At 56.8% G+C, this 12,899-nt stretch overlaps 1 protein-coding gene across 2 annotated transcripts in view; it reads right to left on the bottom strand.

Moving 5' to 3' along the window:
* Positions 1-4,235: 4,235 nt before the first annotated feature.
* Positions 4,236-12,899, bottom strand: part of FOXK1 (forkhead box K1) — an 88,302-nt gene continuing 79,638 nt past the window's right edge. For both annotated transcript variants that reach the window (XM_054545665.2, XM_024241279.3), the window contains 7 exons: positions 12,323-12,479; positions 11,556-11,702; positions 9,766-9,959; positions 7,731-7,897; positions 7,358-7,642; positions 5,671-5,895; positions 4,236-4,792 (listed from right to left, as the gene is read on the bottom strand). In XM_054545665.2, the coding sequence (XP_054401640.1) occupies positions 4,512-4,792; positions 5,671-5,895; positions 7,358-7,642; positions 7,731-7,897; positions 9,766-9,959; positions 11,556-11,702; positions 12,323-12,479 (1,456 nt within the window). In that variant the 3' untranslated portion in view covers positions 4,236-4,511. The remainder of the gene's footprint in view (positions 4,793-5,670; positions 5,896-7,357; positions 7,643-7,730; positions 7,898-9,765; positions 9,960-11,555; positions 11,703-12,322; positions 12,480-12,899) is intronic.

The following is a 12,899-nucleotide window of genomic DNA, read 5'->3' as shown; positions in this document are numbered from 1 at the left end:
AGGGGAAAATCCTTTCTTCGCCGCCGCCTCCCCGTGTTCCATTACGTTTTCGTTTTTCCCACTGAGGTCTGTTCTTTGTCTCTATAAAAACACTGATTTCAAAGCCAAGGAAAAGCTTCCTCCTCCTCCTGAACTCTCTGAATCGCCCAAAGAAGGGATTTCTCTCTCTCAAGACGGAGCCCTCAACTGGGGCTTTCTGGAGAGTCCCAGCTCCCCGGGGGTGCTCCAGGGAGGGCCCTCTTTATGTACAGGACACAAGAGCATTCGCTGTATGATGCCTGTGATCTCAAACCAGTAGAGAAAACGGACCCAGGAGCCAGGGAGGCGAGGCCCAGCTGTGCTCAGAACTTCTTGGGGGCTCCGGCAGTCTGGAGTGGGCAGGGTGAGGCCCCCGTCCTGGCCCAACTCCACCAAATCCATCTCCTCCCTGCTTGAGAAGCACAGAGCGCGGTACCTAGGAGCAGGGAACACTCAGCGACTCAGAAATTCATTCCCACCATTTTCACTTGGCATGGTTCTTAAACCAAAGAAAAGGGAAATACAAATAAACAGCAAATCCCAAAGAGGACCCACCAGACCTCGGGAAGGAAACTGAGGGGCGGCAGGTGTGAGACATACATGGCTCCACCTGCCTGGTCATGGTCTCCCCTGCCAGTATCTTCCCAGCACTGCCTCGAGGGTCTCTGGATAAGGACCTGAGGGTCTCTGCATGGGGACCCCACACCAGCATCGAGGCCGTACTCGGCTCGACTGGTGAGGGATTAACGTTGAGGTTTTTAGGAATGTAGAAAGCAAGAAGAAGAGGGATGGTCCATCTGGGTCCCTCAAAGGCATGAGTGACAAATTCCACCCTCAATGGAGGGCAGGTGTCACCGGGAGAACTTCCACATGGAAAGAAAGACACAAGTGGCTGAGGACGGGCACACATCGGGATGCCGGGCACCATGCCCTAGACAGCCAGGTCTCCCTGAGCTCCTCTGGCCCCGCTGCTCCGTGGACACTGGGCTGGAGGCAGAAGCTGGCACGAGAGAGTGTGCCCTGAGCCAGCTGCTGCCCTAGCAGCCTGGGGACGCTCAGGCCCTGCTTCCCCACTTCCCAGGAGCCACCAAATGGCCTCAGTGGATACCTGTGCTCTACTTAAGACGTTCTTTTTGGGACTTACCTCCTAGCCAAAGTGAGTGTCTTCTTGTATTTGATAAACCTGGCAATTTATCCACCAGGAATCAGGAGAGAGAAGTGGGTTACTGGGCCCAGGGGCTCTGAGGGAGCCCTTTTCCGAACAGGGCAAAGCAGGAGGGGCCCTTCCCAAAGCCACCACTGTGACCTGCTGTTCTCATCCGCTGTGGACCGTGCCCCCAGCCCGTGGTGACCAGAGAGCAGGCCCTCAGCCTCTGCCTCCGCAGTGACCCCAGAACGGGGCTGGAATCAAGCTACTTTTGCTCTCCACATTCCTGCACATTGCTCGGGTCAGCTCACCCTTGAGAACCTAGAGAAGGTTCTTGGGTCCTGGCTCCACACGGCTCAGGGTCACAGGCCGCCCAGGCTGGGGGCTGAGGCTCTCCCGGTCCCCCTGGCTTGTGCTCTTGCTTCTGCGAAAGCGCCTGGCTGGGAGGCGCTTGCTGGGCTGGCTCAGGGCACACCGGGAGGGCTTTGTGGCCGGGACATGCAACCCTTTTGGGCCCTGTCACTTCCAGGGCCTCTGGCTACCGGTTCCAAGACAAGTTCCGGCATGAGCCAGGCATGGTACCTGCTCAGATGACCAAAGACTCGTTCAAAATCTCATGGTTATGAGCCCAGAGCAGTGGATCCAGGACGCAGGCCTCCTCTCCTTGCCCTCCTCTCCCTGCCCTGCTCCAAGTCTGAGCCGACCCCTAGGACCACGTCCCTTCGTCCCTCTTTGCAGTCCCCGCAGAAGCTAGACAGTGTGGAACCCCACGTGGCGGAATGCAGCCCAGGGGTCCTGTGCTTGCCACCTCCCGGCTCCATCCACCACCCCCGTTTCCACGCCCTTGGCAATGAAGCAGTGAAATCAGAGAACGCCACCGCTAACAGGAAGAATGCGCTGTGTCTCAAAAGCCAGGAAAGCAAGTGGGGCAGGGCCAGCCTGAGCAGACCAGGCCAAGAGGCGACCTCGCTTTGTGACCAACACGTGGTGCAATCCCAGCACGTGGCGCTCCCTGCAGACATCAGCTTGTACGAGGAGGCCAACCTGCAGCGGCCCAGAAGCAAACAGAGGTCCCCCATCAGGGTGGCCACGGGCAGCCCTGGGGACGTACAGTCACCACGGGGGAGAGAGCAGCAGCAGGTAATCAATCACAGAGGCCCCCCGTGACGGGCGCTCCCGGGAGGGCGCCGGCTCAGGCCACACAGGCACCGGTGTCGGGGAGCCATCTCCAACCACCACACCCCATTCTCTCACGCCATGCACGCACACACCAGGCACCACGTAAAGAAAAGGCCCACAGACAACAGCAGGCGCCACAACTGTGGAACGGGGCGCAATCTCTCACCCTCCACGGATGGAACTGCACCCAGGACGGCCGGCTGTGTTCATCCTGCCCCCATTTCTCTGAAACCTCACCCAGGGCAACAGGTACGGACTTCCACAAAGAACTTATTTCCCATGGACAGGTTAGTGCCATAGAAATGACTCAATTTGGGGGGCTTAGAAATACAACGGAACAGGGGAAGGAAACCGAACAGGGGTTTTCTCTATCTAGGTGGAAGGAGGGTGCCCACTGAGGTTCTGCACTTGTCCTGGGGGACGGGGACTCTGATGGGGCCCACGGGCGACCCCACTCCACTGCACAGCACGTGTGTCCTCCCGCACTGCCTCAGAATCACTTTGAAAAGTGTTCTCCCTTCTTCTTCAGGGAGACACCTGCCCAGCCACCTCCCTCAAATGCCTTCCAGGCACCTGGGTCCCTCTGCGGCTCTCCCGCCAGGGCCCGGGCGGAGGCTGCTTTGCTGGTGAGAGGCTGTGATGTGGAGGACAGGCGATTTCCAAGAACCACTGCTCCTCAGGCACTTCCGGAGCTCTGCGTCGAAACTGTCGCTGTTTCTCATTGTGGTCCCGGACAGGAGAGCCAGCGCCGGAGCGGCCAGCAAAACTCACAGCTGACCTTTACGAGGACGCACTTCGCATCTCCAAGACACACTGAAGGACTCCTCTCTCCTTCCCGAGCTGGGCTCAGCATTAGACAGCTCTGGCTCAACACCACTCGGTGACAAAGATCCAGGCACCACTGGCCGTCTTAATGGAAGTGCAGAAGGGGCTTCCTCAGGGACCCCAGAGCCACCCAACTGGCTGAAGCATCCCGTCCTCCGGTTCTCACCGTGTGGCAAACAAAACCAGTCGCGTTGGCGGGGGCTGGGCGTGGAGGCACAGGCCTGCTCGCCACTGCTGCTGGGGTGGGGTCTCCTTCTGCTCACAGATGGCCCAGGGAGGGGCCCTGGAGTTTCAGGCAGGAGAAATGGTTCCAATTTAAAACAGCAGATCAATGTGGGCGTGGTAAGGACTCTGTAACTGGGTGAAAAAGCAGCTGGAGCAGATGGCGTTTGGCACTGTTAGGTCCCTGTGTGGCCGTCAGCACCGGGACATCGGGGCCACGGGAGAATTCGGGAAGGTCTGGTCTGCAGAGCAGTGGCCCCGACTGTCCCCAGCAGCGCAATGTCTGCGGCCGGCAGATCCAGGCCCACCTTTCATGCTAGGAATCTTCCACCGCGAACGCCAACCCAGGAAGCCGCTGCTCTTACTTGAAGTTATCAGACAGAGCGGCAGGTTTACTCTTTGAGGGGATTAAACCCAGCAGGGGCCCCGGACCTACGGCCGGTCATCAGACCGTCAACAGGTGAAATCCTTAAAAATACATGATCCCTTTTGTGTCTGCCTCAGGTGTACAATGAAGTCTGAATTCCATGTTTAAACAAACAAAGAAAAACTTGGGGTCTGAAGTGAAATCGGTCACCCCCCGAGTTAATGCCAACACTCTCTATGTCACGTTCCGGGCGAGAGGCTGTTAGGCGGTCCGTGGCTCGGCAGCTCCTGGCTTCCCCAACAGGCATCCGTCCGGTGCCCGGGCCTCCCCGGTAGCCTTGGTGTGTGCCTTGCTGTGTTTCTGTCTGTCCTCCCGGACAAAGGTGGCTGGCTGTGCAGCGTGGAGCGGAGGGGCTGTCTTGACACATTCCTCGAGATGCTGAGCTCCAACCTCCTCCCCATGCCCGACAGGGAGGCCTGGGGAGAGGAGGTGGTGCCGAGGGAGAAGGAAATGAAAGCAAAGAATTCCCAGAATCATACAATCAGTTGTCTGAACTTGTTTATGTGTTTTTGTTTTAAACCACGGGAAGGCAGGCGATAAAATGGAAAGGGCTGGGTGTGTCCAGGTGCCGCTGATGCCCGCAGGCCGCCGCGGGCTGTTCTCCTCCGTCTGTGGGTGCGGCCGCCTGAGCTGCCAGGTCCAGCTTTGGGGTCGCCGCTGGGTGAGTCCCACTCCCCCTCGTTGCAGGTGTCCTCACTCCCCCGTGCCTGGCCCCTGGGGGCCGGTGGCTGCGATCACTCCGGCCGGTGTGGTCACAGCCCCAGTGGGCTCCTCCACCCGGGACCTTTTGACCTCGGGCTCTCCAGTGGAAGACGCGGAGGCAGCGGCGGTGGTGGCAGTGGCTGGGGTGGTAGTGGCAGTGGCCGCGACGGCTGCTGCTGGCTCCTTGGGCCCCACCTCGCACACCCGGGTGACCACCACCGGCGCAGACGAACTCGCTTGGGTCGCAAGGAGCTGCAAAGGGCTGGTGAGGGCTGGAGTGGAGGAAGAAGAGGGTTACTCTGGGGTCTGGTTAGGACCCAGCTATTTTTTTCAAATCCCCTACACAGGGGCTAAGCCGCCGAGCAGGAACCGGAGGTCAGTGCACCCCTGCCAGGCAGGCCGGCTCCCCTCGCTCTGCTCCCTGCGGGCCCTGCCGTCCCCTCCCCACCTCATCTGCCCTGTCTCTGCTGGCTCCAGCCTGTCGGGTGGAGGTCCCTCTTGTTGCTGTCTGGATCCTGCTGGACATCGACGGCTTGCCCCACTCCTTTACACAGATGCACTGCCCTGAGCCACCCCACTGACACCCCACCCGGTGCCCTGGCACCCCAGCACCCCAACTCTCCTCCTTCCTTCGACCTCCTGCCTTACCCCATGGAGTGTGAGCTCCAGACAGTGGGCAGATCTGGGTTTTCCTTCCACGCTCTTTTCTTTCCCCCCCTTTTTTTTAAGGGACAGGGTCTCGCTCACCCACCCAGGCTGGCAGGTAGCGGAGCAATCACAGCTGACTACAGCCTCACTCTCCCGAGCAGCTGGGACCACGAGCGTGCAACACCACACTGGCTAAGTTTTTGAATCTTATGTAGAGATGGGGTCTTGCTATGTTGCCCGGGCTGGTCTCGAACTCCTGAGCTCAAGCGATCTGCCTGCCTTGGCCTCCCAAGGTGCTGGGATGATAGGTGTGAGCCACAGTGCCTGGCCCCTTCCACCCTCTTTTCTTAGCATTATCCCAGTGCCTGGAGTATAGCAGGTACTCAATAAATTGAACTGAGTGGAGGATCGGGTGATACTGGGAGAACATTCTCGTGCCGCACTGACTACCGGGAGGCACAGAGCTTAGGATGCGGCGTGGAGAACAGGGCCAGGGCCTCACCGTAAGCGTTGCCGGCTAAACTGTTTGTGGGAACTGCATGCTTCCCGTTCTGAGTCACGGCCCGGACTGGAAGGTGGTGCTGCCCGAGGGTCACGGGTGTGGCGGGCTGCAGGATGGTGACCGTGTGTCCGGGGACCCCGGGGGCCATCTGGCTGGCCACCGTCTGGATGACTCCGCCAGCCGCGGGGATTGTGGCAAACGCAATGGTGGGTTTCTCCTCCAGGCCTGTGGGACAGGAACCAAGTCAGCACCACACTCGGCCAACGAGACAATCGATTTCCTCGACGCCTGGGCAGCAGGTCGGCCAAGTGGGGAAAGTGAGGTCGGCACTGGGAAAAAAGTGGTTTGCTAGAGGAAAATCCCATGCGCGAAATAGGTTTGGGAAGAAAATTACTAGGGTTTTAGAACAATATTTTACTTACTTATTTATTTTTTGAGACAGGGTTTTGTTGCTCTGTCGCCCAGGCTGGAGTGCAGTGGTGCGATCTTGGCTCACTGCAACCTCGCCTCCCGGGTTCAAGCGATTCTCCTGCCTCAGCCTCCTGAGTAGCTGGGACTACAGGCGCCTGCCACCACACCCGGCTATTTTTTGTATTTTCAGTAGAGATAGGGTTTCACCATGTTGGCCAGGCTGGTCTCGAACTTCTGACCTCAAGTGATCTGCCTGCCTCAGCCTCCCAAAGTGCTGGGATTACAGGCGTGAGCCACCGTGCCCGGCCTACAACAGTATTGTAAATACCTTAGCTTTAACCAACTCAAATTTAGTCTGAGAAAGAAAATGTATTACTTGGAATGAAATGATCCTGATTAGAGCTGTAACTTGGCCTTCCTTCACCAAACTGCAGTTTCATTACAGCAACATTGAAATAAACAGCACCGCAGAGAGGAAGTCAAGGGTGGGGAGTGGCGTAGGAGGGCGCTGCCTAACTGAAGGTGTTCCGGAGAGGAGCTTCTGGGGTCAGCTGCATGTTCAGTGTCTACCCCGTCAAGCCCTGGGATCGGATTTCTTTTAGCAATTCAGAACTACTTTTTCCCTAAATGACTTCTAAAGTCTTCTTACGAGGGAGTCGAAAAGAACAGTCTTCCCAGGCTCATTCTTTCTCTCGCAGAAAATACTAAATTCCAAATGCATGCAAGGCTGCAGCACAACTGAATTTAACGTTACCTTAGGGCAAGGATGCAGCTATGTGCATCCGAGGGCCCTATTCAACAAGGAAGGACGCATCTGCGGAGATTCATGGGTTTTTTTTTTTGAGACAGGGTTTTGCTCTGTCGCCCAGGCTGGAGTGCAGTGGCGCCATCTAGCTCATTGCAACCTCCACCTCCAGGCTTCAAGTGATTCTCCTCCCTCAGCCTCCCGAGTAGCTGGGACTACAGGAGCGCACCATCGTGCCTGGCTAATTTTTATATTTTCAGTAGAGACGGGGTTTCAGTATGTTGGCCAGGCTGACCTCGAACTCTGGACCTCAAGTAATCCACCCGCTTTGGCCTCCCAAAGCACTGGGATTATAAGCATGAGCCACCTCCCCAGCTCATGCTGATTTAAAGGGACAAGGCAGCGAGAGGCAGAAGCAGAGAATCATCCTCCTCAAGCCCCAGGCCCAAGCCAATGGCGCTGCCTTGGGGACTTGCTGGCCGGGACCACCAGGAAGGGTCCTGCGAAGGCTGCCAGCCGCGGCTGCATTACCTCTGGCCTCGCTGCCCAGGTCCAGCACGGCTGCGCCCGCCGCATCATGGGAGCCCCCCGCCGAGCCCTGGCTGGTGAGGATGTATCCGTTGGCCGAGTTGGCAGACGTGGTGACCACCCTGACCATGGTGACGGTGGGGGCCTGCTGCACGACGTGGATGGCGTGGCCCGCGGGCTGCTGTGAGGTTACGATGGAGGCGGGCATGTAGGCCACGGGCTTGGCCATGAGGCTGGACGGTCGGGGAGGCACGGCCATGATCACTGGCTGTGCGCTGACGGGGGAGCCTGCACGGGGGGCGGAGAGCGGACGGTGACCCCTCCCGCGCCCCCACGAGTCCCGCCCCACCCCGCAAGAGGGCCGCCCGCTCCTTACCGGGTGCGCTTTGGGAATACCGGTACTCTGGGACAGAAGCTAACTTGGACCCAAACTCAGGGTCGTGTGGAATGGGGGAGCCCTCCCGAGACAGGCACTCGGGGGTCTGCAGGCCGCTGGAGCGAGGGGACATCAGCCCGGGGTGTGTGGGCGAAGCTGGAGCGCTCCTGGAAGAGAGGGAAGGGCCGCGAAAGTCAGCGCCCGCGCCGAGGGATGGGAGGATGGTTCTGAGACATCACGCATCTCAGCGCCATCACCCGCCCGGGCTCCCTGGAGCTCGTCTCTGTCCTCCCCATTCAGACAGTGAGAAACGCCTCCGTAACCGGAACCCAGCCTTTAAAACTCCACTTGAGTGGGGGCTGCATCGGGGGAGGCTCCGTTCCATGGGAGGGGACGGTATCATGTGAGGTGTTGCAGTAAATGCAACAACCTACGGAGTTCACTTCCACCGAGGTCCAGCCAGGTGTCCATGAAAATGGCCCAGGCCTTCTGTGCCAAAAACATAAGCTTCTGTTTGGTGGGCGCAACCGTTCCACCATGAAAACTCTACCTGAGAGGGGTGTTTGAACATCATTTGGAGCTCAGTTAAAATGCCCAGTTGAAATGCTCCAAATGACGTTCAAACACTTTTTTCAAGTCCTGCCTTAACCATATGCCCAGTTCACCTGAGAATCACAATGCCAGACCCTGTGCTTGAAATGAATTTTCAGATATTTCAATCTCTCATCAAACGTGTTGGAAACAGAATTTTGATGACGCATCAAAATGAGAGGCTAACGTGTCCTTCCACGGGGAAGGATTTCCCAGAGTGCCCCTCAGGAGATCTCCTCCTCCACACCTGGGACGGGCTCATCTGATGGGCGACCTGGGAAGAGCCGCCCAGGCCGCTCACAGGCGGTGCATGCTCCTCCAGACTGGGCTTGGCCAAGACCGAGCTGGGCAGGGGAGGCCCTGACCCAGCAGGTGGGCAGCGATGGCTGGGGGAGAGTCTGTCCACCCCGCCTGCAGCAGAGCTGCGTTCCCAGCATCTGCAAAAAGCAAAGGCGGTTGTGGGCTCTCCAGGTCATACCCCTCGTCTGTCCCTTCGAAGATTTGGCTCTCCCCGGGTCCTCTCACACACTGCAACAGAAAGCTCAGTGCTACCAAAAGCACCGCAAGCCGCAATCCATTTATTCTTGGCCTTAGGAACCGTCCCCATTGCTACACACATTTCCACTTCTAAGAACTAAAATGTTATTTTTAATACAACAGTCAGTGGCTTACTTAGTAACCTTACTATTTTAGGAGTTCTTGGTCCTGAGATATTCTCTCAAAACAAAAACAGAAAATGGTGCAGTCTTTAAGTGCCGAAACCAGCAGTCACCCCTCGGTACTTGAGGGGAGGGGGTTGCAGGTACCAAATCTGCAGATGCTTACTCAAGTTCCTCAGAGAAATGGTGTCGCACTTACATACAACCTGTGCACATCCTCCTGTAAGCTTTAAATCATCGCCAGGTTACTTATAATCCCTAACACAATGTACATGCTATGTAAATAGCTGTTGTAGTGTGTATTGTTTCATTTGTATTACTTTTTGTTTTTTTTTTTGAGACGGAGTTTTGCTCTTGTCACCCAGGCTGGAGTGCAGTAGTACATACAATCTCGGCTCACTGCCACTTCCGCCTCCGAGGTTCAAGCGATTCTCCTACCTCAGCCTCCCGAGTAGCTGGAATTACAGGCACCTGCCACCACGCCTGGCTAATTTTGTATTTTTTTAGTAGAGGCAGGGGTTTCACCATGTTGGCGAGGCTGGTCTCAAACCCTTGACCTCAGGTGATCCACTTGCCTCGGCCTCCCAAAGTGCTGGGATTACAGGCGTGAGCCACTGCGCTGGCCTTTTTTTTTTTTGGACTATTTTTGACCTGTGATCAGTTGCATGCCTGCACACTGAGCCTGAGCCCACCGATCCGGAGGGCTGACTGCGCCACGTATCTCTAAACTCCAGGGCAGCTCAGCTTTCCTAACAGCTGGAGGACGGGCGCGCAGAGAGCTTTACCTTGAGGACAGAGGCCCGAAGGGGGTACGGAAGCAGGAGACGCCCCTCTGCCTCCGTTTCCGGAATGCCTGTTCCACGAGCTTGGCTTCAGAGGCAGGGTCTATTCGCCAAAAAGATCCCTTCCCAGGCTCCTCCTGGGAACGTGGAACTTTAATAAAGTAACGGTTCAAAGAGAGGTTGTGCCGGATAGAATTCTGCAGGGAAGCAGAGATATTCACCCGTCACCAGCAAATCAGAAAACGAGTCCCACCCGCCTCAAATCTGAAACAGATGCAGGACCAGGGTGAGGGGAGGCCGTCCCGCTGTGCAGAGCCCTTGGTGCTGCGCTGGCTGGGCCTCACGGGAGCAGCACCGAGGCACGGGGCAGGTCATTCCTATCAAAATTTGACACAGCATCATTACCATTTTACCTTTTTTTGTTTTTTGATGGAGTCTCGCTCTGTCACCCAGGCTGGAGTGCAGTGGCACGATCTCGGCTCACTGCAAGTTCTGCCCCCCGGGTTCAAGGGATTCTCCTGCCTCAGCCTCCTTAGTAGCTGGGACTACGGGCGTGGGCCACCATGCTGGGTTGATTTTTCTGTATTTTTAGTTGAGATGGGGTCTCACACTCTTGGGCTTAAGCAATCCTCCCACCTGGGCCTCCCAAAGTGCTGGGATTACAGGTGTGAGCTACTGTGCCTGGCTGCCATTACCAGTCTTTACAGAAAAAGTGAAACAGAAAGACAGATCCTGGTCTAGGAGCACGTCTGGGACAAAAAAACACTGGGTCTTGGCCGGGCACAGTGGCTCACACCTGTAATCCCAGCACTTTGGGAGGCTGAGGCGGGCAGGATTACCTGAGGTCAGGAGTTTGAGACCAGCCTGGGCAACATGGTGAAACCCCATCTCTACTAAAAATACAAATAATAGCCAGGTGTGGTGGTGGGCGCCTGTACCCCCAGCTACTTGGGAGGCTGAAGCAGAAGAATCACTTGAACCTGGGAGGCGAAGGTTGCAGTGAGCTGAGATCGCGCCACTGCACTCCAGCCGGGACGGCAGAGCGAGATCCTGTCTCAAAAAAAAAAACAAAGCTAGTGGATGGGCTGCACTGACTTTGGAGAAAATACAGGCAAATGCAACAAGCATCAGTCATGGCTGGTGTGGACAAAGCTCTTACAATCCCATCCTCAATTCAGACATGTGGATTGTTTTATTAACAGTATATGGTATATTTTTCCAACTTAACATGGGATCGTAAGGCACAGCAAGCACAAAATCTAACAAGGTATAGACCCATCTTCTCAGTTCTGGGACTCAGAAGAAGGAAACTAACAAAAAAGAGTATTTAGACACAATGGTATCACAGTGCTAATGCCTTTCAGATGTACCATATGCCATCCGTGAAAACAACTCTCTTTTATATTTATCTTCTTAGTTAAAAAAAAATATTTTTTTTTCTTTGTAGACACAGGGTCTTTCTCTGTCTCCCAGGCTGGAGTGCAGAGGTGTGATCATAGCTCGCTGCAGCCTCCACCTCCTGGGCTCAAGTGATCCTCCCACCTCAGCCTCCGAGTAGCTGGGACCACAGGCATGCACCACTACACTCAGCTAATTTTTAGTAGAAAAGAGGTTCTCTCTATGTTGCCCAGGCTGGTCTTGATCTTCCTCCTGCCTTGGCCTCGCAAAATGCTAGGGTTCCAGGCGTGAGCCCCCTCACCGGCCCTTTTCTGTTTTAAGGAAAGCGATGCGCCTGTTAGTTTCATGTTCTAAGGGCCTTCAGAGGTGGTCCGGCCCCGGGGACTCGGCTTCACCTGCCAGCCTTTGTCGGCCGTCCGGTAGTAGGGGTAATGCTTGGTGATGTGGGCGTAGATCCCGCTCAGGGTCAGCTGCCGGTCCTGGGCGGAGGAGATGGCCTGCACGATCAGCTGCGCGTAGGAGAACGGCGGCTTTGACTCATCCTGCGGAGAGACATGGCTCACGGGATGAGCTCCAGCAAGATCCCCGAGTCCACCCCACCCACCCGTCACAGCTGATGGGGAGGAACCTTCCTACGAGAACGTGCGCGTCTCGACGGCACCCATCCCAGTGCCCTCCAACTATCCCATTAATGTGCTTGCTTTCAACTAGGAACAGCCATTTTTGCCTCGTGGGAAGGAAAACTTTGGTTTTATTATAATTTAATTCTGAAATTTCTCACCTCTTCCACAAATCAATTTGAAAACACCTGTTGGACAGACACGAACTAAGACACAAAGTTATAAGGAGAACGCCATCCTTCTCAAGGGCTGTATGAAGGCTTTGACGCCAGGCTGCCAGCGGCAGATGAACAAGGAGCATGGCGGGAGGGGCCCTCGGTGACGGAGCCACCCGTCACCAGCAAATGACCAACGGGGATGATTTGGGCACGAAAAGGAGAAAGGGCCGACGGCTCTACCACCAGCTGCGGCTCCATTCCCTGTGGGCTGAGACCACCTCGAGCACACGCCCGCGGGCCCTGGGCTGTCTGTGCCGCCCGCGCCGGGTCACTATGGCCCGATCCTGGTCACCAGGTGCAACACGGCGCCGGGTGGGCTCAGACCTTGGGGCTATCTCCTCCAGATGTGTCTGCCTGCTGCTCCGACGCGGCCTTTGCTGCAAACTCTGCTGCCAGCTGCAGGTCCGAGGTCACGTTCTGCACAAAGCGGTAACTGGAGGAGCCGGCACCGCGTGGACTGGCTGGGCAGGAGTTGGGGACGCTGAGGAGAGAGAAGGACACTGTAAGTTCATGGCTCTGAAAAGGGGGGCCCCTGTGGGGCACAGGGCTTCAGGACCTACCTGGAGGGTGGGGCTGTGGGGAAGAAGCTCACACTTTCCAATTGTAAGTGCCATCACGCTGCCCGGCCAAGGTCACGCAGCGAAAGGGACAAGATGCTGGAAACGGCAGGCAAGTTTCTTTCCAGTGATGACTTCTGCTCGGGGGCTGAGAGCACCGCGGGCCCTCCTCCTGCCATTATGCAGGGCCCAAGGCAGCACCTGGTCAGGCAGCTCTGTGGGGCCCCTCCTCAGCTCCCCCAACGCACACCCCTACAGGACGTGCACCCTACAGGATGTGCACCCGGGGCAGGTAGCCTCCGCGGGCTGCTGGCTCCTGCACAGGTGTCCACAAGGCGGCGCTG

Source organism: Pongo abelii, chromosome 6 (genome assembly GCF_028885655.2).
Source record: "Pongo abelii isolate AG06213 chromosome 6, NHGRI_mPonAbe1-v2.0_pri, whole genome shotgun sequence".
Classification (NCBI taxonomy): domain Eukaryota; kingdom Metazoa; phylum Chordata; class Mammalia; order Primates; family Hominidae; genus Pongo; species Pongo abelii.
Note: the sequence above shows the minus strand (reverse complement) of the source record. Positions and strands in the feature narration are given on the sequence as shown.